The sequence below is a fragment of the Pseudochaenichthys georgianus genome, chromosome 3, assembly GCF_902827115.2.
Source record: "Pseudochaenichthys georgianus chromosome 3, fPseGeo1.2, whole genome shotgun sequence".
Lineage (NCBI taxonomy): Eukaryota > Metazoa > Chordata > Actinopteri > Perciformes > Channichthyidae > Pseudochaenichthys > Pseudochaenichthys georgianus.
The window spans coordinates 46,025,691-46,052,944 of NC_047505.1; the positions used below are offsets into that span (position 1 = coordinate 46,025,691).

At 41.2% G+C, this 27,254-nt stretch overlaps 1 protein-coding gene across 1 annotated transcript in view; it reads left to right on the top strand.

Moving 5' to 3' along the window:
- LOC117440391 (protein unc-13 homolog C) overlaps window positions 1-27,254 on the top strand; it is a 125,020-nt gene that overhangs the window by 64,025 nt on the left and 33,741 nt on the right. The window contains exons 16-19 of the mRNA XM_071207196.1: window positions 1,078-1,167; window positions 2,086-2,214; window positions 9,870-10,003; window positions 12,201-12,286. Of these exons, the coding sequence (XP_071063297.1) occupies window positions 1,078-1,167; window positions 2,086-2,214; window positions 9,870-10,003; window positions 12,201-12,286 (439 nt within the window). The remainder of the gene's footprint in view (window positions 1-1,077; window positions 1,168-2,085; window positions 2,215-9,869; window positions 10,004-12,200; window positions 12,287-27,254) is intronic.

Consider the following 27,254-nt stretch of genomic DNA (forward strand, 5'->3'; position numbering starts at 1 on the left):
GTGTCAATGTTGTTTTCCTGGAGGCTGTTCATCTTTGGGAACTACTCTACTCTTTCACCTCGAAACTAGACTGTTCCCATTAGTCATGGCTTTAGAGAGATGTACTGTAAGTAGATCAAGATAACAAAAAGTCCTTTGTAGAGGCACTAGACACTTTATGTGACCAAAAGTAGAATTTCAACTTCCGGGCCCATTGCGTGATGCCATAGGGCGCATACATATGTTAGACATGCAATACATAAAGGAAATGCTAGTGATGTTGCTCTCTGGGTCCATAGATGCAGAAGATAACCGGAAGATCCGATTAAATATATTCTCCACAGTCTGTCCAGTTTGGCTTCATGCGCCACTGAACACGTTCATAGCAATACACGTGGTCCTGCCTCCGTGCTGTGTCCTTCTCTCTTCCATGTCCATTAACATTCCATCCACATGTGTTCCCCTCCGTTGGCTCTTTTTAAGACCACCGTCCAGGTTGTGTTGAGCAATTATTCTTCAAAACTCCACTTCTTTGTAAAGTGGTCAGCTTGAATCATTTATCAACTCAGTAAGATGCTGCTCACGTCCAAACGATGTCGGGCGAGTTTTGTTTCTGCTGATCAGCCGTGATGTCGGACAGACCTGTTTTCTGTGCCGTCAAGCCTTGAGGCTGCTGAATCCGGCTCTACTTACTAAATCTCTTTTGTGTAAACTATTTATTGACAAGGGATAGGAGTAGTAGACAACGAGTACAAAATGTATTTGAGCAATGAGAAAGAAGAAGTAGGATAATGTATGTGGCGGCGAGGCCATCCAGGACGTCAGAGCTTTATGCGCTCCCGTCACGCCGCTCTGCACTGCCTGATGACTTCATGGCCCCGAAATAGAGGATTTCATCAGCAGAGACCTCCCTTGTCCACTAAACGATTAGACCGACAGTCATTTCGGTGTGATTACTGGGCGTTGCACTCTAATCAATTTCAATGTTTTGGGCTAAGCGCTGTGATGTGTTGGGTGAAGGGGTTTGTGACGTTAAAAGGCTGCTTTCAACGAGATGTCTCCTCGTGTTGATTTCCTTTTTCTTTTTTCTCACTCCAGGATAATTTCCCTGCAGGAAACCCAGAGCGTCTCCTAGATCTGAAGTCCACTGTTGACCTGCTGACCAGCATCACCTTCTTCAGGATGAAGGTGTGTAGGAAAGCGTGTGTGGGCAGAGAGAAATGGAAAGAAACATAAACAATATCATAAATAATGATGGAGCACACCACTAAAAAAATATAATCTTTGAAGATGTCATGTTTTATCACAGAAATGCCTCGCGCCCGGAATAAGCGAAAACGGCACTTTCAGCCCTCGTCATGGCTGTGAAATCTCACAGAATGAAGTCATAAACATAAACTCTGATTGATTTTAGGCACCTTTCATTTAGGCCAAATCGATTCCTGGAAACCTGTCCCTCCTAACACCAGTGACCTTTCAAACCCAAAGGATGTATTGCTGCACAATTTCTTGACTTCAGGCGGGTGGAGTCATGTTTGTGTAACGTGTGTTGACCTGCATACTGCTGGAAGCCTCTTGGTTCATAACATTTCCAGCTCTCTCCTGTTTCCTGCCCCTCTCCCTCTCCCCCAACACTACGTCTTGACTGCTATAGGAAGAGCTTGGCTCTATTCAGCTCTCTTTTGCCTGGAGTGGGGGGGTAGTGCTAGTTCACCGAGGCATAGCTAAGATGGCAGCTATGAGCAAAGGAATGAAATCTGTCACTTTAGGTTACCAATGCTTTCACTCTCTGCCATGCTGAACTTCACCGTGTATACGCACAGCTGCTCACACACCGGAGCTACAGTGTGACTATACTGCGCACACACCTAAATGTATGGCCACATGTCAATTATGATATACATAATGGATGTAAGAAGGTTGCCCTTTTTCCACAAGGAAGCGATAATGTTTCACATACATGTAATCTGATATTATAATTACTTTATCACTTCACTGATGGAACAACGTAAAAATGTATTCAAGACAGTAAATGTCATTGATATGGGTTGCATACATCATCAATAGTTACTGGGTCATTTAAATCATGTGTGTGTGTGTGTGCAGGTTCAAGAGCTCCAGAGTCCGCCCAGAGCCAGCATGGTGGTGAAGGACTGCGTGAAGGCGTGTCTGGACTCTACATACAAATACATTTTTGATAACTGTCATGAACTCTACAACCAACTCCTTGACCAGGTAAACAGCTTTCAGATCATTTTCACTTCCACTGCTTATCAATTGATTCAGGCTCATCCACGTATTTAGTTGTGCTCGGTGATTCACGGCCACATCTTGACATTAGACCTGTCAAAAATAATGACATTAACGACTTGTTGAACAACATATGGATATGCCTTTTCATAATTGTTGCTGACTTCGATATTGCCCGTGGTGTTTACGTGATTGCTTGTTGACATACGAATGTCAACAACATTTTGCCAGCATCACGCCAGAGTGACAGCAGGGATGATATAATAGGCATTGCATATTTTGGTTGAGTCCATTTTAGTTATTGTTTTGATTGTGCGGTCTTTTACCAATTCCAAATTCCAATATCTAAATGTTTCTAAGAAGTTGAAGTATATTGCTCTTTAAAATAATGTACTAATTTAAAAATATATACTTATTATATAAGTGGTATCGCATGGACTCAAAATGACTATAATATATTTCATCCAAAGGATTTCTGGGAAAATCAATTGTCCAACAATAGATAGTTATTGTGCTAATTTAGAGCTCTGTTTTCTTTACATTAAATCTTGCAGATGTAATGGTGTAAACATTTAAAAAACATTTTACCTCAATACTCAATGAGTATTCTCTTGGACTTAGTTGCCGCTTGTGCACTCGCCATGCAAAACCTGCCTGTTGTGAATGGTTCGATGGCTCGGTCTCCAGTATTGAGATGTGTAATACACCAGCCATGCCCGCACCATAGTTGCATCCCCTAGCGCTAGTCAAGTGAACATTTGGGTGCAAAGGCTAACACAAGCAGAGAAAGAGCTGCCCCAGCATGCCTTTGGCAGTTTAGCAAATAATAGTGACTTATTTATAACCACCATTTTGTAATAGTATGTGTGTGTGCCACTTCTTTCAGCTCTTTTGAGTTAATCAGTGCTGACTGTTATGTAAAAGTAGTTTTTTAGTATGGGATTTGTGTTTCGCTTGTTCAGCTTTAGTGTTCTTTTGTTTATTGTTGTTATGGTTGATGTTTTTGTTGCTTCCCTGGGCTTGAAAGCCATAACCCAACCCACTACTGCCCCATCCAAAGCAAAAACAATCGTCAAGCTGTTACCAAAACAATGTTATTTCTAACAAGAGGATTTGTTATTTTATGGATGGTTCAGAATAATAAGATATAGGCCTTTCTGTTTATTGTTATTGTAAAGTTTGTTTAGTTTTATTTTCTGAATGTCTTAGTAAGATAACAAGAACAACATGCTTTATTGTCGATATGCTGCTGAGCAAGACAACAGGACAAGAGAATTATGATGGAAAGTGAAAATAAGACATTGGCTATCCAGTGTGCCGATACACATTAAACAGAAGCATACATCTAGCACTTACAGAAAATGTAAAAATAGAGTTTAATCAAGCTAACTGTAATGAAGGCAGCTGACAGCATACCTGCTCTGCTGATTTATGTAATCACATTTCATCTACAAACTAGCATCTCAGCATCTGGTGATTAGCCTGAAGCGGATGGGCAACGCTAACTAGATAACTGACTCCTAATGGGTCTTTATGAAAAACCAACCTGCACCAAGGCAAGGTAATTGTATTTATATAGCACCTTTCAGCACGTGACAATTCAAAGTGCTTTACAAAATAAAAACAAAATACATTTAAGAATAAATACAGCATAAACACATTATTAAATGGCATTTAAAAACAGGCATAAAAAGCAAAGATAATTAAATAAATAAATAAACACAGCAGGTACAGAACACATGAATGAAAGGCATACCGCAGTGAGAGTATGAACAGCTCAATTAAAAGCAGCGGCAAATAGATATGTTTTTAGTCTGGATTTGAAAATAGGAAATGCGGACGTGCACGATTCGGGCAGTTTGTTCCAGATTGTCGGGTCTTACTAGCTAAACGCTGCTTTTCCATGTTTAGTGGTTATTCTCGGAACAGAGAGCAGAGCCGACCCAGAGGACCTGAGACTCCTGGATGCTTCATAGTTATGCAGGAGGTCGTCTATATACCTCGGTCCATTTAGTGATTTAAAAACTAGCAGTAGTATTTTAAAATGAATTATTTGGTCGACTGGAAGCCAGTGTAAAGACTTTAGAACCGGACTGATGTGATCCACTGCAAACAAAGAAATGTTTAAGCTTGGTGATGTAGGCTAATAATGTAGCAGAATACCTAAAAAACCCAAAGACTGCCTTTAATTACTGGCAGACCTTTAAAAGTCATTAATATTGAATATAGTTATTACTTCAGGGCCTCTCCTGAAAATCCAGATAAACAACCATTTGTTACATTTTGTGCTGACAGAAAATCTTGATATTCCAGCATAACTGCATCAATTAGGCTCTATGTGTTGCTGTAAAAGCAGAACATTAAAAGTGTTTACTGTTAACTTAAAGTTTCAACCATCCAAGAAAGAGAGAGCTTGCCATGAAGAGACATATAACAACACATCAGCATCAGGCTTTCTACATCTATTTTGGCTCCAGATGGATAATAAATGAGCAAAAAAACAAGTTGGAACATGGACGATATAAATAAACTAGCATGAGAGTATGCTGCCATACTGCGTCCTCATGTGCTAATGTATCACTTGCATACCACGGGCAGCTTGAGGCATGTTTCCAGATAAAGAACTCACTTAATTACATTTTCATGAAACATGGCATCACCCATTCTTAAGTAAGAGCATGCTTCTCTGAACACATTGACATTTCTATGGGATTGAGTTTACATGCTTTGGCCTTTTCAGCGGGCAACAGGCGGTTCCACCTTATTATTTCACGGTTTACTTCCCAAGGAGAATGGCCTCCCCACCTCCGAATATAATGTCTTTAAGATAATGGGTGCAGCCTGCTCAAAAGTTGAATAATAAGCTTCCTTTGTTCAAACAGCCTGAAGGTTTGTAAGCAATTACCAAACCAGGAGAGATAGACCGTTGCACTAATTACATCGTCGTCCACCACAGTTCCACAACTGGCAGCCTCTCCATCAAAGTTTCCTACAGAAGAAAAAGACATCAGCTTCCCCCTAAAGCCCCTGTCACACTGTCCCGGAATTGACACCCGATGGACACACGATCAAGGAAATGTTCAAATTCGGCTCTGATCGTAGCAACATCGCGCCATTCGTGAGGGCATCTTAAGCCATCGTATGACCGTCAGTGGAGTTTCTCAGGCTCCGGCAGCAACTTCGTGAGCGGAAACTTCTTAAGGCACTCGTGAGGGCATCTTGTCGAATCGTGTCATCTTCGTGTTATTATCGGTGCATTCACCCTCACTCTGATCGGGGCGAATGCCCGATGGCACCGATGATAACAAGATGCCCTCACGATGGCCTTATGAAGGGCAAAATTGACACACGAATTCAACAGGAAAATGAACCTTCGCAAGGTCCTTCGGCAATTTTTTGGCATGCCAAAGATTTTGCCACCGCTCACGAAGTTGCTGCCGGAGCCTGAGAAACTCCACCAGCGATCATACGATGGCTTAAGATGCCCTCACGAATGGCCCGATGTTGCTACGATCACAGCCGAATTAGAACATTTCCTTTATCGTGTTTCCATCGGGTTGTTTTATTGCACAACAAAATCATGTAAACATATTATATAAATAACCCAATTTGTGTTCTGTGAAACTGAAAAGGATATAATATATTATTTTGAAGGAGAGTTGACAGGAAGTTGTTGTTGTTATGGAAACAACATTACGGAGAAAACATAATATTTTCTACATATAAAGACGGATAAAGTAAAGAACAACGTCTGAAGATATCAGTACAGTATCATAGTACTGTCACATAATTGTTTTTGGTACTTTCGTTGCAGTTGTATGTCTTAAATGTAATGTATAAATGTTGCCTTCGTGTGTGGTTCGGGGCCATCTTCGTGCGAAATTCACAATTCCATATTCGTGTGTCCATCGGGTGTCAACTTCGGGACAGTGTGACAGGGGCTTAAAGCAAATCTCACTGTGAATTCAAATGATTATGTTCACATACACTCGGTAGCCTTTGACTCAACAATTCACACCCCAATTCTCCGGTCGCTAACAATGACTCAGTGCGGCGACACAATCACTGACACGATGGTCAGGCAGGCGGGGAAATATCCCAGCCACTACGAGGCATATTGCATGACATAACACAGCTCTCTGCTTCGGTCTGTTCGTCAAGTGGATGAGGGAAGGACGGGTGAGGGGAATGTAGCTTCATAGTTTCCTACATGTTGGCAGAAAAAGAGCAAGACTAAGGGGAAATACCCTGTGAATGAATGTGGATTTGCAAGGATAGTTCACAAATCAGAAATGCTAAGTAGCTTGCACTTGCATCTATGAAAAATGCTCATGTATATGCACACATGAATGCATTATGCAAATGACCATGCTTAAGTAGGCAGATGAATGGAAGCAATCTAGTTGTGAAGAGGGATTCTGACAGGTATGCAGAAGAAGGGATCTACTTTGTGAGAGGAGCTACTCCTCCACTTGTTACTGAGCACGCAATTCCAATTGATTTGATACGTTTCCCTCTTATCGCCATGATCACATATTAGCGCACAATACCCAGCTGGTTGATGACTGCGTTTGAAGAGCATGCTGTTTTTTCCTTTGAGTATACCCTTTCATACAATTCTTGAACAAACAACCTTTTTATCTCTGGGACTTTAAATACAGCTTCAGTTCGCCGCGCAGCTCTTTCTCTTGGGATTGTTCCATTCTCCAAGAACATCCTTCAATCAGAGATTTGTGTCACATTGTGAGAATTGATGAGCCAGTTGTATGGTAATGCTGATTTCTCCCACACGGGGACTGAAAGTGCTAAACAATAACCATAAAGCACTACCCTCTAGAGGAGTGATGCATTTCCATGAATATTTCTGCTAGTGCCCCCTCCACCACCATTCACTGGGAGTAGTGAGCTCAGGACAGTATTCACCTCCGAGTACAAGTGAGAGTGAAGCCCATGGGTATGTTGTGGGCTGGAAAAAGACAGCAAGACACTTAATCACCTTTAACCATGTGTGTGTACTTGAGGTGAATACAGATGAGCTATGGGAGTCTACACTACATTTGAGCTCGCTGCATATCGCTTTCAATTTAGTAGGGATGACACAACCTTCAATGTCCTTCATATGCATTCAGCCATGCACGCGCACACGTACACGGATACACCCATCGACAGATTTTAGCATAGCCAACTGACCTCCTGCAGGGATATTTGCTTTATCATCACATGGCTCCAATTAACCAGAAATGTACCATGTTGCATGTATTAGCATATCTCCCCTTGGTGTACCTCTCCTTCCAAGTAAGCATCGCATCGTCATTTCATTAACGATGAGTTCAGCGCCGAAATCGATTATTGAATTGATCTTAACTCATAAATCGCTCATTTGCTTTTTACAAGACACTTGTAGGATGACTAACAAAGAACTGCTAACAGAGCACTTATATACTAATAAAGGACTGGCTTATATATAGCCAGTTGAGTAGCACTTGAAATACTTGGCTCTATGAAACCTGATGTACTTATATGATTCTGTTTTCCTCAAGGTTGTGTCTTCCTGGTCGAATGTACTTATTGTAAGTCGCTTTGGATAAAAGCGTCAGCTAAATGCAATGTAATGTAATGTAAACTTGTTAACCTCTCAAGTGTGTGATTGATGGAACAAGCAGATCAATCTCTAGTGATGCTTGCCTTAATTTATGATCACACTAACTGATGTTTCTATACCAGTTTTACTAATGCGTACTGTAGATGTTTACTCAATCAAGGTTAACATGCGTTTAGCTTGAATTCCCAACACAGCCTTTGACTACGTTACAAATGGATCTCCATTTTGCCTCCACTTTGGAAACTGGTTCATGTTTCATGTGTTTGATCCAGAGCAAGCCTGGGAATATGCAAATGACTAACTCATGAGCTTTGATCAATATGATGTCCGGGATGGAACCGCCCATGTTATTAATCTGTTTTCCTGACGATGGCACACACGAGGATGGATTTTACTTTTGCAAACCCAAATGATTGAAGCAGTGAACCCTGGGCTCACACAATCTACTGTCGCAGAATCAGCTGAACACCGTATTTGTCTTTCTTGTTGCAGTGAGATTAGATTGTGTCGTTCTTCCAGCTGCAATGTGTGCCTTGCATCACACGATATGTAAGACTACAATCAACGTCATCTGATACAAGTTGATGATCGTAGGACCTGACTAGGCTTTAAGGGTTGAATCAATGGTACATTTCAAGCTCTCGCTACAGCGTCTGCTCTCAGTGCTGGAACAAAGTCAATAGGCCTAAAGTTGTTAAATAATTCAACCTAAATTATTCAATAACTGATTGGAACATGTTTCATTTTTAACACAATTTCCTTTTACCAGCATTCATCAAGTAAACATTTTGCGTTAGAGTTCCATACACAAATGAGAACATGTGTATTGCTTGCTCTTGGGAGGGTTTGTCAAAGAGGGTATGTCGATCACATTATAACCTGTGACAGTGGACTGTGGGTACACAGCCTCCCAAGAGAATGCAATACACATTTTCTCATTTGTATGTAATTGTCAGTGTGCATAAGTGCATGTTTGTATGTGTGTGTATGAAACAGAGCTGCCAGTAAGCTCTGTGTTTTGTGTGTGCACGGCCTAGCCTGTGTTCTGCAGAACCTGTTAGTGTCAGAGCGAGAGACTGCGACAGTAACTTGCTGACTGCAGATCAGTATGGTTACACTCAGTGTGGGGTGAGCAGATGGCCGGGTCAGGGAAAGATTTCATATTTAACAAACATCACCCCAGGACAGCCACGGAGATTTCTGCCTCACACATTGACGCACACCCACACACTGATGGATGATCACACTTTTCAAACTGAAATGCTCAACATTTCAGTCCTGGTCAATGCTGTTGTTCGGGTGTATCTGTTCCGGTACAGTTAAACAACCTCACATTGTTGTGGAAGGCTTTTCAGATTGTGTCTGCTCTTTCTTTTTCTGTTACTCTATAAAACTAAAATAAAATAAAACTCTAAATGGTAATGCTCGATTACATGCACTTTGTATTCTCTGTGTATCACTTATACTGTAAGTGTGGCAGACATGTTAATCTAATGAGGGAATGGAAGCTTCCAATACCAACACATTAATATTAATGCATTTGATCTTCACAGAATGAAAATGTATGATCAATTAAGATAAGGATTAAAAAAACTGCTTTGATTTCATGAAATAACATTTGTAATCTGGTTTTATGATTAAGGCTTATTTGTATTTACACTCTCAACATCTAACATAATACTAACTTATTCAGTTCAGTTTAAATGAACTGCAAGTACATTATCACTTTCATAAAGATGTCTTACAGAGATAATATAATGATATGCAATATATATTCAAGTGTTGAAAAGTATGTTACTACTTTCATATTTGTCTGGCTTCCTCTTTTTCATCCCTTACTATTTTAGCTGAATATCTGCAACGCATTATGATATGATGTTGCTCTATTGTCAGATCAAGTATGACGTGTATTTAGCATTACAGCAACTCCATCGGCAATGCCAGAAAGAAACAAGGAAACAGACTTTTACCAAAACACTGAAGACAATATTTCAAAACAGTTTTCAGTCTCCCACCATCTTTCTTTTCTCCTCTGCAGAGCCGGAAGCAGGACATCCCCCGAGAGGAGCAGGGTCCGTCTATAAAGAACCTGGACTTCTGGCCAAAACTCATCACTCTCATGGTGTCTGTGATCGATGAGGACCGGACAGCTTACACCCCAGTCATTAACCAGTGTGTACTCCTTTATTATGCTTCTTATCAAGCGTCATTCGTTACTATGCCAGGTTATGATCGTAAGCTGTTTGGTTTTTCTCATTACTCATCTGATCATCGTGTTAACTATTTACATATTACCATTTATCCTCTATTTGAATTCAGAGGTATAAATGACCTTACTGAAAACTCTCCTAAAATGCAGGCTGAGTTTCACTGCTCTCTCTTAAGCTTAAGGGTTTAATCTCAACCATTCGTGACAAAATGGTCAATGAGTAGTTTGGCTTGAAAGGAGGCTTGAAAGGAAGTATCAGTGTAAAAGTGTTTGATGTGGAAATACTCTAATATGAATAAATACAAAATGTAAGGCTCAATTGATGAAATATGTACTGATTTGTTCAATATTCATTCCTTACTGTATGTCTGTATTTATTTGGTTGAGTTAAAGGCAATTCAAAGGAAAACAAAGAAAAACCATCCCTGTAGATTTAAAAAAAAGAAGAAAGTATTTACTGCTTGTGGAGACATGAATGAGCGCAGTGTTGCGCAACAAGGCTGTGAGGCAGCCAGAGAAGCCAACCGTAAGGAATGCTTTGTTTTATGGTGAGCCATAATATGGATGGATAAAATGGGATTGCTGTGTTGCGGAGTTATATAACAGATGAAGGATTTGTTTTTTAGAAAAAGGGGATAGAGGTCTGGTTGTGGTGGTGGTGCTGAGGGGGTGTTTGCTTCCTTCCTTGTGGAGCTCATATTAGAAGAAATAAGATGAAACATATTATTCTCTCTTCGTCTCGCTCACACATACATCCCCTCATTCTCGCCTCTTTTTCTCCTTCCTCTCGATGTACGATGTTTATTAACACTCTGTGTATGCCCTGAGCCTTCTCTCCTACACTGTCTAATGATAGATTTGCAATATTCATGCCCATTTCCTCCACATTCCCCTGGTCAAGTTACAGAGTGACAGCATTTCCTTTGCCTTTTCCCAATAAACCCCGGAGTAGACTTGCTGCCTTTAAATAATGAGAGCTGCTGCCCGAGGGGAAACTGTTCATATGTGACTCTGTTTCCCTGACCATGAGGATGTTTACTTGGGACTGTAGCCTAGATATCTTTTAGACAATAGACCGATCTACAGAATATATTAGAAATATACAATTGGATGCTGCCGTTGTTCTTTGAAATGTAAAGGATAAGAAGCTTTAGAGATTACTCTCACGAATACTCATCAGGCGGATGTAAACAATAGCTGCAGATGTTACATTCCTGCTAGTATGATGTGTGTCTGCCCCACCCACAGCGCACTATGTGTGTGTGGAAGACGACAACGGAAATCACAGAAGTTGAGAAAAAGATTTTGAGAGTGATAGAGATGAAAGGGGGAGCAATTGTTTCTGGAGTCTTTGTTTTCTGTCCAATTGCCGATGGGAGCTTAAATCTTCCTTCCCTGGATGTGCCAAAGATTGGGGAGGAAAGAGGAAGGTGTGTGTGTGTGTGTGTGTGTGTGTGTGTGTGTGTGTGTGTGTGTGTGTGTGTGTGTGTGTGTGTGTGTGTGTGTGTGTGTGTGTGTGTGTGTGTGTGTGTGTGTGTGTGTGTGTGTGTGTGTGTGTGTGTGTGTGTGTGTGTGTGTGTGTGTGTTTGCAGGCATGCTTTGGCATTATACTTTTTGTCCAGTCCGAGCAGATGATCACTGTTTCATTTAAAAGATTGTCAGTTAAATATGATTTCTTGTTGTACACAGTATGGTCTCGGGCAAAAGTAAAACACTTCCAGATAATCACCTCTCTCAGGCCGTGCCCTGTCATCTTTAAATGTCCTCCCATCACTGTTTGAGGATACGGATAATGAAATCATTGACACCTCACATTCAAACTTTGAACTCTGAAAAATCCATAATGCATTCAAAATAGCAGATTACTTTGCAGATAGGTTGCCGCCCTTTCCCTCACTCTCCCTTTTCTTATGCTTTGTCACTTCCTCCTACACTTTTTCCAATCTTAAAGCCCCGCGCATGCATCTCGACCTCTCCCAAATTCCACCAGGTTTTCAAATAATGGGGGATTATTAGATTATGAGATTCCCCAACCATGTCTCGATGCACTGTTAGAGTGGTTTGTTAGAGAGTCAGGCTGGGCCGAGCCATCAGGCCGCCCAGCCGAGCGTGTCATTATAGGGAAATGAGTCTGATTGGAATCCGTTTCTATTCCACCAGGTTTCCGCAGGAGCTGAACGCCGGCAAGACCAGCGCCGAGATCATGTGGAGCCTCTTCGCCCTGGATATGAAGTATGCAATGGAAGGTAAGTAATGCTGCAGACCACACAATTATCTCTTGCTCGAGGGAATGTGTGTGTGTGTGTGTGTGTGTGTGTGTGTGTGTGTGTGTGTGTGTGTGTGTGTGTGTGTGTGTGTGTGTGTGTGTGTGTGTGTGTGTGTGTGTTTTCTGAAGAATGATAGGTCTCACTTTGCATCCTCGTGGATGTGGAGCTGCGTGTTAGGTGTTCTCTCATTAGCAGTTCATTCCAAGCTATTCCCACGAAGGAATAGCTGTGCTGTACGAGTGCTGTTGTTTATCAGCTGCCTCTGGTCAGCTCTAATGGTATCTGTATTACACAGCACGGATTTCACTTTATTGATCATTAAAGAGAAACTGTGTCTTTTCTAAATCAAGATAAACAATTGATTCATGGTTTAATTGAAACAAGTTGCCTAGTCTTGTGTGAATAGAAACCAAACCGCCATGGTGGTATATCAGATAGTGCACTTGCAATTCCCACTGTGTCATAAATCATCCATTTCTTCCATTTCCTCACAAATACATTTTCTCTCACTCCAACCTGAAGGGTCATTACACCAATAATTCCTTGTTATTTCCTTCTTGCGTGTGATCAATGTGTGTGGTGCGCCTCTGCATTGCCACATATCAGGCACTATGATTGCGTGTGTTGGCAAGAAGCTGTAAGCAGGGCAATATATTGCGATATTTTCACATTTTTTGAAAAAACTGTTTGTAAGAAATGATTCAGTATCACAAAACACAATATCAATGTTTTCTTACACTCCTGATGATTGTTGTGAAACACTTTGAAATGAAGTAGGAACTTATGTGTGTCCATCCAAACTTCTTACATGTGTGGAGTTGTGTTGCTTTGCATTGATCAAGGCAAGGCAAGGCAAGGCAAGGCAAGGCAAGTTTATTTATATAGCACTTTTCAACGCAATCAATGTGTCTGTTTTCATTTCCATGTTGAGTTCACTCCCCACTTAACCTTCATGTTCATAGTAGAGCAGGATGTACAGTTTCTTAGAATGTGGTATAGCACTGACTGAGATTGTTTTGAAACTTGCATCAGAACATCAATAAATCATTTAAAAGTTTTTTAGGTGTGTATTTTCTTTACAAAGTAATTCCACAAGTGTAGTAAAAAGAAACAAAGACATATCTCTGTTTTTACTCTTAGTAGTTTTACAGATTGCTTCCTCTCCTAATTTCTTTAGTTGTGTTCACTAAATATTGATTTTAGTCTATCACAGAAATCCAGCTCTAAAGTCTCACTTGCCTTTCTAATTAGTATTGTTTAATTAAACGAAACCAAATATTCAGTGTGTTGTAACTGATCAGAGTCAACCTTTAAATTATTTAAGGGACAATTTACACAGTTTGCAATTACAGGGTCTTTTACAATGCAGTATTACGTATTAATGTACTGTATGGGACCTATACCCATTATACGCTCTATTGGGCAGCTAATAGGTAAACAGGTTAAGTCAGCATAAACACCGCAGCCATTTCAAACGCAAGTACTGAACTTCTTACAGTATATAACATTGTTACATAATGCAGTTAGTAAATAAGAAGCATTGCCCTTAGTGTTCAGGATTAAGGAATACAAAAAGTATTTTTCCCCATATGAAAGGAGTGATTTACAGTCTGTAATCTAGCACTAGCCAAATAATCAATCAACTTCCTCCACTATCACTAATTACTCAAGTGTGTAAATCCGTCATATGGGGCACAGTTTGAACAGTAAATGTGCTGCAAAATGTTTTATTTTTCACATTTAGGATTCTTGTAGTCTTCAATAGTGGATGATACATTTTGTCAACACCATACGTCTTGTTTCCAAAGACAGCAGAGATTCACAGCGATCAAGCAATACATCTCAGATCTGCCTCGGCTGACAAGGAGACAGATGTGAACAAACTTGAGTTTTGATTTCAAACTCCATCTCCTCTGACTCCCGCTCATCATCTCAAGCTGCATTACCCAGCAATCATGCAGAATGACACTAGCATGCAGCACACACTATGCTCATGTTTACCGAATTATTCTCACGGCGGTGATCAATTTGAAGTCAGACTTTCTCCACTCCTCTTATCTGCCGCCCCCGGCTGAATATTTAGCTTGATGCAGGCGCTTTTCACACATTTCGTGCCTGTTGCAAGCTAAACCTGTGAACCATCTGGATGTTAACGGGGCATGATATCTGCCGCTTTAATGATGACAGAAGGTTGAGGTCAAGGATTGGGAATGCTCTTTAGAGTGTGTAAGACAAAAGGCAGAGGAGCACCAAAATAGCTTATTGGTGATTTATCCTCATCTACCGCTCTCTCTGCTAAGCCATCTGAGGTTACTATGGTAACCATGGGCTAATGCAAACTGCGGTGCCTTGATATACCCACAAATGCATATGGAGCAGATATAGATTATGGTCTCATATATATGAAGTGGTTTTGAAATGTGATCTGCCTTTTGGATACATTATGTGCTGTGCATATGAATGTGGCCAAGCATCAGAATTTTAATAAAACCTGCAGCTTGATAGAAGTGTGTGCACAGATGGATTTGTATTTCTGTAGGGATTTAATGAGTAGCTATAAAGCCGCAAGAAGATGTCTGGATTATGGGAACTGAGATTGACTGTACATTATATCACTAATCGTAACCTTTTTCACGATTCCACATGTATCATTTTAACTATAGCCTTTTTAAAATAACTCTGGTAGCATGGCACAGATTGACTGAGAAAAGGCTTCCAGTAGCCTCTTTCTCACTTCGGTGGTGATGTTTCAGGTTCTCAGAATTATATTATGAATAAGATGTTATTATCCCATGTCCTTCTTTTGCCCTAAAGAGAAAAAGTATTTAGAAAAAAAACGTCTTTTGTTTCATCATCTAGCAATGCAATACTGGCTGAAACTGTGTCACTGCGAGGATAACGACCTCTGTATGTTATGTGTTGCAACACAAACCAGCAGATATTTATATAGACTTCAACCCACTAACATACTTAGAGAAATTAAGGGTTCTCATTAATTAGTAATCCAGCAATGTAGTTTGGGAAATTATAATATTCCAAAGTTTTAGAAATAAATAGTTAGTTCATTATATATTGACACAAACAAACAGCCAGAAATAACATATGTCTTACCATCCAATACCCTAACTCTTTTTTTTATTTTATATATACAGTGGGGCAAAAAAGTATTTAGTCAGCCACCAATTGTGCAAGTTCTCCCACTTAAGAAGATGAGAGAGGCCTGTAATTTTCATCCTAGGTATACCTCAACTATGAGACAAAATGAGAAAAAAAAAATCCAGAAAATCACATTGTCTGATTTTTAAAGAATTTATTTGCAAATGATGGTGGAAAATAAGTATTTGGTCAATAACAAAGGTTCATCTCAATAATTTGTTATATACCCTTTGTTGGCAATGACAGAAGTCAAACGTTTTCTGTAAGTCTTCACAAGGTTTTCACACACTGTTGCTGGTATTTTGGCCCATTCCTCCATGCAGATCTCCTCTAGAGCAGTGATGTTTTGGGGCTGTCGCTGGGCCACACAGACTTTCAACTCCCTCCAAAGATTTTCTATGGGGTTGAGATCTGGAGACTGGCTAGGCCACTCCAGGACCTTGAAATGCTTCTTACGAAGCCACTCCTTCGTTGCCCGGGCGGTGTGTTTGGGATCATTGTCATGCTGAAAGACCTAGCCACGTTTCATCTTCAATGCCCTTGCTGATGGAAGGAGGTTGTCACTCAAAAGCTCACGATACATGGCCCCATTCATTCATCCCAGTCCCTTTGCAGAAAAACAGCCCCAAAGCATGATGTTTCCACCCCCATGTTTCACAGTAGGTATGGTGTTCTTTGGATGCAACTCAGCATTCTTTCTCCTCCAAACACGTCTAGTTGATTTTTTACCAAAAAGTTCTATTTTGGTTTCATCTGACCATATGACATTCTCCCAATCCTCTTCTGGATCATCTAAATGCTCTCTAGCAAACTTCAGACGGGCTTGGACATGTACTGGCTTAAGCAGGGGGACACGTCTGGCACTGCAGGATTTGAGTCCCTGGCGGCGTAGTGTGTTACTGATGGTAGCCTTTGTTACTTTGGTCCCAGCTCTCTGCAGGTCATTGACTCGGTCCCCCTGTGTGGTTCTGGGATTTTTGCTCACCGTTCTTGTGATCATTTTGACCCCACGGGGTGTGATCTTGCGTGGAGCCCCAGATCGAGGGAGATTATCAGTGGTCTTGTATGTCTTCCATTTTCTAATAATTGCTCCCACAGTTGATTTCTTCACACCAAGCTGCTTATCTATTTCAGATTCAGTCTTCCCAGCCTGGTGCAGGTCTACAATTGTGTTTCTGGTGTCCTTTGACAGCTCTTTGGTCTTGGCCATAGTGGAGTTTGGCGTGTGACTGTTTGAGGTTGTGGACAGGTGTCTTTATACTGATAACAAGTTCAAACAGGTGCCATTAATACAGTTAACGCGTGGAAGACAGAGGAGGCTCTTAACGAAGAAGTTACAGGTCTGTGAGAGCCAGAAATCTTGTTTGTTTGTAGGTGACCAAATACTTATTTTACCGAGGAATTTACCAATTAATTCATTAAAAATCCTACAATGTGATTTCCTGGATTCTTTCCCCCATTCTGTCTCTCATAGTTGAAGTGTACCGAGGATGAAAATTACAGGCCTCTCTCATCTTTTTAAGTGGGAGAACTTGCACAATTGGTGGCTGACTAAATACTTTTTTTTCCCACTGTATATATAAAAAGTGTAGAGACGAGGAGAAACAGTGCATATTTAAAAATCTGATTGTATTCATTAAATGAATGTTTCATTTTTTTAGATAATCCACAACATGTGCCATAGAGGAAACCCATAGACACTTATTATTTGTATAAGCGTCACTGAGGCTTGATTAATTGAAAATGATTGCAATTTGCAAATTGTTTCATGATAGTGCCATAACTATTTAGATATCTCCTCTTTTGGTTTTTACAAGGGTTAATAAACAGTTCAGTGGATCAATGAAGAGACAGAACTGGCACACAGAGCCATGTTGACGGCTGGGCATGTGACCACCTCAGGTGTTACTGACAGCAGGTGTGTGTCTGTGTGTGTGTGTGTGTGTGTGTGTGTGTGTGTGTGTGTGTGTGTGTGTGTGTGTGTGTGTGTGTGTGTGTGTGTGTGTGTGTGTGTGTGTGTGTGTGTGTGGCCTAGCATTACTATGCTTGTGGGGACCTAAATCTGTTTACACAGTCACGTGTGGGGACTCGCCTCCCTTATGGGGACAAATTGGAGGTCCCCATGAGGGGGATCATTAATTTTAGGGTGAAGACTTGGTTAGGTTTAGGATTAGGGTTAGGCATGTGTTGGTTATGGTTAAGATTAAGATTCAATTTATTGTCATTACGTAGTACAGGTACTATGTAACGAAACGGTTTCTCTGCATTTGACCCATCCTAGTGTTAGGAGCAGTGGGCTGCCATTATGTACGGCGCCCGGGGAGCAGTGTAGGGAACGGTGCCTTGCTCAGGGACACCTCGGTAGCACTTGGTCTTTCCGGGACTTGAACTGGTGACCTTCCAGTTGCCAAGCCAAGTCCCTATGGACTTGACTTCGCCACCACCGCCTAAGGTTAGGATAAGTCTCCAGGAAATGCATGTAAGTCAATGTAATGTCCCCTGAAGTGATGTATACATGGTATGTGTGTGTATGTGTGTGTGTTGCCTGAAGGTATCCGTGTAACAAAAGGAGACAAGAATCATGGATGCACTCAGTCACATTTCTATTTCTCGCTCCTTGAGTGTGAACGCTCCTCCATTGCTTGGTCTCCTCTTGCCACGTCCTGGCAGTTCATCGCTGCCCACCCACAGTGACACGTGCCAGGAGGAGGACATGGCTGTCATTTTCCTCAAAGGAGCATTTTATATGACTTCTTGCTCATTTCTCATTGGTCCCACTGCCCGTCAAAGTTTTATTTGGTGTGCTGGAGACAGGCTAATTAAATGAAGGACAGTATGAGAGCTCGTAACTGCATAACAGTGTAATGCAAACATGCACACAATAAACCACATCATGTGTTTTACTGTAGAGATTGGGAAACCACATAAAACAGATGGTGCCACTAGCATCTTGAAAAACAGAGCCCACTTCTATTTGCAGATACGGTGGAGGTCTATTACTCACCCTTCACACACAGTATGTGACTATAGTTTTTGTTGCGGCATATATTGATGATCTAAACCTTTGAAATGCTTGGATGTGTGATATATTGACATTAACATCTCACTTCCTGTCCACTAAACTTTACAGAGGGCCTCATAAATCGCTGCTGTGTAACCAGTGGAGCTACATATCAGTAAAGAGGATGAAAAAGTCCTTATGATAATTGACCATAGTGTAAAAGGGAATTTGCATTGAATTGTATAGTACATACAGTGAATGTTTCTTACTATAACTCACTTTAGGCCTCACAAACGTTCACATTGATCCAAGCTGCTGCACCGGCTGGCAGCAGCCTCTTTTCACAGATTATAGTGCGGCTAATGAATTCTCCATCCAGTTCATAACATTGACACGGTGACTAAAACGAGCAGTGTAAGGAAACGTTACGCGAATGAAGGCTCAGTGAGTTTTAATGGAAAGGTAAATGTTCCTTATATTGGCCTGGTCACATGTATCCGACTCATGTGTGTGCTCGAGAAATAAAGATTAGTGGTTCGGGAAAAGAACTTCATTGGTTAAAAGAAAATGAGTCGCCACCAAGGATTTAATTACTCTTATAACTCATGTATGTGTATGTGTGTGTGTGTGTGTGTGTGTGTGTGTGTGTGTGTGTGTGTGTGTGTGCGCGTGTATGTGTTGAGAACTGCAGAAATGTGCACAGATGGACGTGTCTGCAAGTTCACTTTTGCATCTTTTGTACTGTGGATGTACATATTCCTGTATTTGTGCATGTATGGTATCCTTATACAAAGTTAAAGAGAATAATGATGTGGAGAAGTACAGAGACAGTCCAGATTGCTGCTCAGACCAATGGAAGTAACTCGGAGTGACCTGCTTACATAACAAGGCACACATAACGGTTTAAGCGGCTGACAGAGACACCCTGAAGGAGGCGGGACAGAACGTCCTGCTCGGTTGGTCTGTGTTTCTCCGTTTGTGCGTGCAGGCGTGTGAGTATTAAAGAATGAATGAGAATAAAAGAGGAGTTTGTATGTGTGTGAGTTGCGTATTACTTAATGAAGTCTTTGATGCATCCTCTGCTTCCTGCTCGGAGGCCTTCGCTGCCAGAGCCGGTGCAGAAGTGGATGCCGCTAATTTTAGCATCGCTGTGTGAATCTCTGAATGTGTGAGAGAGAGGGAGAGCTACTAAGAGAGGGAGGGGGAAGACAGAAACAGAAGATAAAAACAGAAACTAAAAAAAGAAGAATGAGACTGTTGGAGTACGGCTGTAGCTACTGTAAGAACTCTCACCCATTCATATTTTCACTAAACACTCAAACTGATACTCTGCAGGTTTACATTTCGACACTTATTAATCATAGGCATCATTCGTTGACCACTGACAGAAAAGGTCACATACTTGTTAAAGTTCAGACTCAATAAATAGCAATTGTCAAATCGTGTGGAGGCAGCTACCTGCAAATCAGATAAACTAATGAAATCGCCGGCTGATTAAAAAGGGAGGAAATGCCAACTAAATCAAAATGGTGTCTCAATAAAGGGTTAATCTCATTAACTTAATGCTGCTTCTGGACCTCAGAGTACTGCTGTGATGAAGTTCTTCAGTATACGCTGTATGTGTAGCTGTTTAATGGCCGTGGTCATTGGAGCGTGTCATCAAAGCTCCAATGCTCCAGCAGCCCATTAACTTCTACTCAGTCTGTTGTAACAGCTTCCCTCCATAGCAAATGTTAATTTCATTTCAATGAATATACCTCTGCAAGGGGAGTTTCATTCCCACAGAAAGGAGTTGTTTACGGGGCTTGGCATGACTAAAGGTGGTGTATTGTCCTGCAGTGGGATTTGAGTAAGGTGTTGTCTGCTCCAACTGTTAGTTTCTAATTACCTTTTCCGCCCGGTGATACTGCGAGGGCAACCGATACCGCTGCTTGGGGAGTGGTCATTGATGAACGCACTGGGATTTCAAGTAACTCCAATAATAACCCATTTCTATCAATATTAGAGGCTCAGATCAATAGTTAAGAGGGCACGAGTCTGATGAGGCTGAGAGGGAGGGGTGTTGTGGTGAAAGGGTCAAACAGACACAGGATTGGAAGCACACCCAGGGGACGTTTGTGTCGCGTGTGAAACCAAATTATTTTTACTGAAGTATATACCATGTGACACTACATCCATGATTCATGTGTTACAACTTTAGCTTTGGCATCATGATACAATTCAAAAGGTGTGTTGCCGTTTTCAAGATATGCACACTCGTATCTAATCTCTATGTCTCAGCTAACAGTCTATGGCTTTTCAAATGGATTAAAAACTAAATATGCAACCTTTTCATTTTGCAGTGGAATCTTTTTCATTATTCTTAAGCAAAGTGTCCTACATTAGTATAAGCTGTTCTGCATTATATATTCAAACAACATCAACAGGAGTCAGTGTCTCTTTGGGCTCACGTGTTTTATCTCTTAAAGTTTTACCACGTGAAGCTAAATCACTGATTCACGTGTTACAATGTCAATCTTTTACATAATATTATAAAGCAAAAAAACCTGCCCCAAGCTGATAGTGAATGCCGTCAGCCTATTTGCAGTTTTCAGCATAGCTATTCACTTTGAATTCAAATCTCTTTTAGTCTGAGCCACACGGTATCGCTTTTTACATTGATAGGTTTAAAAATAGCAGTTTTTTTGCTATTCTTTAACTGAGGGGACCCCCACGCTAGTATAAGCTGTCCTAATGCATTATATCTTTGAGAAAGTGTCTCTGGGCTCTGGTGTTATAGCAGAGCTGTGTCAGTATAGGCTCTGTGAGACATGGTCGGAGGCCCTTTGACAGAACTGGGTCAGAAGCGGAGATGAAGGAATTATGTCAGAAGGAGAACTATACTGGCCTCGATCCTCCAGCCTTTTGTTTTGAACCTGTCCAACCACCCGCTAGATATATCCGCTGAATGATCATTTGAGTATTGAAATGCCGTGGTGAAGCGCTGCAGTTCATCATACTATCCCCGACATTTAAATCAATGAGGCAGAAAGTGAGTGAGCCTCCTGTGAGTTAGTCCGTCCCGGTGGGCCGAGTCAGACAAGATGACATCCTCACCAGGGACCCTGAGCCTACTCCTCCCCCAGGACCGCCCTCACTGTTTACCAACAGCAGGGCACAATGGCAAACACACACACTTACAACTGCATGATGTAACACACACAGGCGTGCACACACATGTTATGACCCTCAACATTCTGATAGCAACGCGACATCATGCTATGCACAGGCAATGAGGCTGCATCCAAGCCCACTTGATGCTTTTGTTTATCTTTGTATAAAGGTCAGTTGATGTGAATATAAGTAGGATGACTGTGGTGATTAATCATTATCTCTCAGGCAGTCACATTAGCCATTGAACAGATGTACCAATCACAATGGCCCCTAATGAAAATGTCTCACTAAATGAGGGAAAGAGACCGGCTTCTGCAGGCTATTGTGGTGCAGAAAGTGGAGAGGGGCAAGGAGCAAATGTGGTGCCACAAGCCATTCGCATGATTGCATAAACACACAATGAACCATTATACTGACGTTTGCATTTTTAATTAGTCATAATTCTCCTGTATCACATCAAGTTGCAGTTACCAAGGCAATGATCAAACCTGTTGGGAACTAGGCGACGAGGCACGCTGTCGCAGAAACCGTTAACTTTGTGTTTTCGTCCAAAAAATGGAGGATATGTTTGGTGTGGCACTTGGAGAGAAGAGGATTTTTTTTCTTATGGAAATGCATAGCTTATTAAAATCTCAGCCTCATGAGTATTCCTGATATTGTTTGTGTTTTCAAAACAACCTGAATAACCATATTCCACATTGCTGTATAGACCCGATTCTTGGAAATGTTTTTCTCGTGCATGGTATATTTAACGGTCAGTCAAATCAGACATTGTACGATGCTTGCCCCTGTCTTTGTGATGCTGCAAGACACATTCAACAAACATGCATATAGAATGTTAAATGCTAAAATGGTAAAAATCATTTATGTAAGGGACCCAGGAGGCTGGATTTGCATAAACATCATACATAAATAAAATATGCAATGACTTGCCTCTCAAAATAACAGATTGCATATTAAAAAAGTATGACACCTCATCTTCACAAATGATTCCTGACATGGAAGCAACATTTGATGGATGGTAAATTAAAAACATTGAAGTTCGACATAGGGATGGGAACGATTAATCGAATATTCGAAATTATTCAGATATTCGAATAATTATTCATGTATTCGAATATGAGTTATGAATATTTTTATTAAATTTTTTTGGGAGTGATGCCTACGTTGATTACATATTATCAAATTGAATAATTCAATGTATATATATACGACTGTGCCATAGCTAAATGTGTTTTGCTCCGCTCACCGGTCCCTCACAGCGGGCAGAGCTGCAGGTGCTCTCTCTCGTGTCCGGTTATACTTCACTCGCGTTTATGTCCAAATCCATCAGATCTAGCTAGTTCTAGCCAATGATATGGCTGCTGCCCCTCCCTACACGCAGATCACGCAGACTCAAACCTCATCTTAGGCCCAAATGTGGCGCAAATTAGCTCTGCAGCCGTTGCGAGGTTCCGGCGCTAACAGTTCATGTGCGTGCTCCCCCGCCCCCTGTCAACACTCAACAGTGGCCAGCCTAAACAACAATAAGCGCTGCTTGGCAACCGTGTGTGGCGGCAAAGTACATAGACATTTTGACTGGAAAGATTTAGTTTTGCCGGTATTCAATATATTTTACCAGTCATAGTCCGGTAATTATTTACACTCCAAGAAGAGTCCGACACAACAGACATGGCGTCAAAAAGGAGTAATGTGTGGAAATATTTCGACCAGGTTAGTGAGTGCGGTGTAGAGGTCAAACTATGCCAAATTAAACCTATATATACACATGCTATACCTTGCTATACCCGCAACCTCCGTTCCAGCTGATGGTCTTCTCTACAGCTGGCCTGATTGCATGCCCGGTTCCAGAACAAAATGACTAAGGGTGCATCTGAGATTAGAGAGGGTGCAGTGGTAAAGTGCTATTTTTATAAGTGGGGAGTGTACCTAACACCCTCTATGGGGGATCCTCACCTCCTCTGAGGGGGGTCCGGGGGCATGCTCCCCCGTGAAGATTTTTTTTTAAATATTGAAGTTAAAACCATCAATCTGGTGCACTTTGAGAGCAACATTAAGAGATCTGTGGATCTATGTGCTCTTTGCTTGATTATGGCTTCCCAGTCCCTTATCACATAGCCTATGAGCATGGCGCCAGTTGTTGTAGCCAGTTGTGGTGAAGGCATCTGACTTACTTGAACCGAAATATCTACATGCATAGCAGAAGATGGCATCTTTTTTACATGAATATTCCAGCCAATCTCTGTTTTGAAACCATGAGCTGCAAAATGAGTAGCCTACAGGCGAGTTGGGTACTTTTTTAAATATACCTGGGCAGGCTCTGTTTTGCAGAGGTCCTCTGGCACTTGCGGGCCGCTGAGGGGTGGCGGTGTTTGGGGTAACGAAGACGGCTGCGGCTGCTCCGCCTCTGACATAATAACGTTACTTACCGTTTAAATTGATCAAATAAATGCAGCAGACAATGCTATTCAACCACAATTACAATTTACTATATTCTTCTTCTTATTATTATTATTATTACTACTATTGTTAGCAATAGTAGGCAAAATGTAATATCTTTCACTTTTAATTTTAATTTTTTTTACTTTTCATTTTTCAAATGAGGGTGCATAACGACTCAACTGAGGGTGCAATGCACCCTTATGCACCCCCGTAGAACCGGGCCTGCCTGATTGTGAATCGCCTCCACACATGAAAGCTGTCGGCCTATAGCTGTCAAACTGTGATCACCAGTTCAATACATTTGACAAATTCGACTTGGTTTCTACACTTATTTGAAAATGTATGTATTTATTTCCAAAAATTATTGAAAAAAAATTGGGCAAAAAAATAAGTAAAAACAAAAATTGTTAAAATTTGTTTTTTTACCCAATTTTTTTTTTATAGGATATGTACATTTCGGTTAACCGGTTAACCGTTTTTTGGGGGGTCGAATATTCGAATATACATTTGCTTTCAAATTCCCATCCCTAGGCTTTTGCTCCGTTTAAAAACCAAAGCAATGTCTGTCCCGTCCAACATGTGTAGCTAAATATAAAACATTTACAAAGTGTTTTAACTAAGAAAAGAACAGATGACTCATTCTACAGTCACATATCTTCTGTATGTTTTATTACAGTATGTTTAAACACTGCTCCCTACGGCCTCATTTCCTTCAGATTCGCTCCTCTATTCAAACAACCACATAGGGCTCGGTGGATGGAAAATAATATCCTTTTGCCTTCATTCAGAGTGTTCATAGAAGCATGCTGTCCCTCTTCCTTTTTCTAGAGAGAGGATATTACCTCCATGAAAAGTGAAAGGAAAGACGACAGCTTTTCAAGAACTTAACGCTCTTTTAACCGCTGGCAGATATGTCTGTCTTCATCCCACAAATATTAAAGCATCAAACAAAATGTCATGCAGAAAATGTTGCTGCTGCATTTTAATTCGTAAATAAAATGCAGTTAAAGAACTTGGAGCTTTGTGTGTTGGAATACAATTGCCTCTAACAGCAGGTTATCCTTATTAATGATTTAAGACAATTGAGCATAGACCTCTTGCCGCCCCAAAATAAATGTGTATAAATAATTTAAGTTTGAGAAGTTTTCCTGATATGTTCTTGTGACCCTGTTGTTTGTTTTGTAAACAACATCAGGCCAAACTTCCCACGTGTTGACAATAAGTATAAGCATATTCATGATCTCCCCAAATATGCACATTTCTGCTTTGCAATAGCTTTCCTCTAAAGCCGCTGTCAGGGCAAATATTATAATTTCATCCCCTCTACTAGTTTTAATCCCAGAATTGCAAATGTGTGTGGTTGCCACAGTAACAAAAAGCAATAAATCGTGTGCAGAGGATCTAACGAGGCTGCTCCAACTTTTTTAGATTCTGTTTTTATTTTGGTCACATTTTGTGCCATGTGCTAGGTGTAATATATACACTGGAGACTCTTCTGCATTTCCCTACAGGTATTATTAAAGGCTTATCTTATCTTAGAATGACCCAATGTGTTTATCTTTTACTAATGTGCACATCTCGTGGATATGTCTGCAAAAATATGAGGTGTGTGATTAACCTCTTGTCAAGTAGTTTGTATTATTTTTGGAGCATTTTTGATTGAAAGCATTCTACTTTCTAAATGGATGCTTTAGCAGTCTATACTTTATGCAGTACATGTGTTTGAGTGGATTTAAGGACACACACACACACACACACACACACACACACACACACACACACACACACACACACACACACACACACACACACACACACACACACACACACACACACACACACACACACACACACACAGCAAGCTAGCAGATCCTGTCTGGCAGCACCCAACAAAACACCTGCTGACCTTTACTTTTCTGTCTCTCAACTGACCTCCATCTGCTTCCTTTAGGTGACTGTGTGACTGTGTGACAGTGTGTGTGTGTGTGTGTGTGTGTGTGTGTGTGTGTGTGTGTGTGTGTGTGTGTGTGTGTGTGTGTGTGTGTGTGTGTGTGTGTGTGTGTGTGTGTGTGTGTGTGTGTGTGTGTGTGTGTGTGTGTGTGTGTGTGTGTGTGTGTGTGTGTGTGTGTGTGTGTGTGTGTGTGTGTGTGTGTGTGTGTGTGTGTGTGTGTGTGTGTGTGAAGTTTGGAAAAGGTTGACACACTGTGATTATGTGTGTGTCCATCCTGTGTGTGTATAAGCTGCCTTGTAATGCCATCTCAGTCATTAAAGTGGCGCTGCCACAGCAGATCTTGCCACAGCAGGATGACTGCAGGTCCTCTCGAGTAAAACAATCTCGCCTCAGTATTCACATTGTTTCACCCAGCTGCTCCTCCAGCGACTCAGACTGAACAGGTGAATCCAGGTGAAACCTTAAATCCCATGGCAATTTCAACCATCAACACTGCTTCGGCCATAAAGGTTAGGTTTTTGATGAGAGCAGTGATCCCTGCCATATCCTGGCATTGGGCGCAAAACGAAAATAACCCCGGGATGCTGGTTTCATTGTGGCATTTTATTTCAGCTATTCACAGAACATTGCAAACTTTAAAACAGTCCCCTCATATGGCTCCTGTGAGTTGTGTACAATCTACAGTATATGTGCAAGTTGAACAAACTCCACCTCAGGCATTTACTGTATGCGTGGAGAAAATGACTTCACTCAAAAGCCAACTGCTTTGTTTTTTCTGACACTCTGTTACCTACAGCATGTGTTAAGCCATGGTGGCTATGGCAACCATCCACCTTTTTCTATACAGTATCCTCTTCACTCTTACTGTTGCTGCTTTACTGTAAAATAGCACAGGTCTATGCATCAGAGATAATATACCTGGAGATACCAACACTGTCAAACTATCCTTAAATACACATTTACATGTTGGGGCGAAGCCTGCGAGCTAGTTCAGGCAGTCAACTCGAGCACTCATGCTGCATTCATACCTAACGCCCCTTGCCGCTCTACAACCAACCAAACAGAGTCTCCTTAACATGCCGCTCTATTTAACCTGCCAGATATCTCTCCATACATTGGTTGCTGCTGCTATTGCTGCAGCTACTTCCACGTCGCTGCTGCTTGTCTGCCCCACCACCACCCCAGCTTCCACCTGTAGCCTCGGGGGGGTTAGTTATTTAATCATCACTCATCGTGCTATGTAT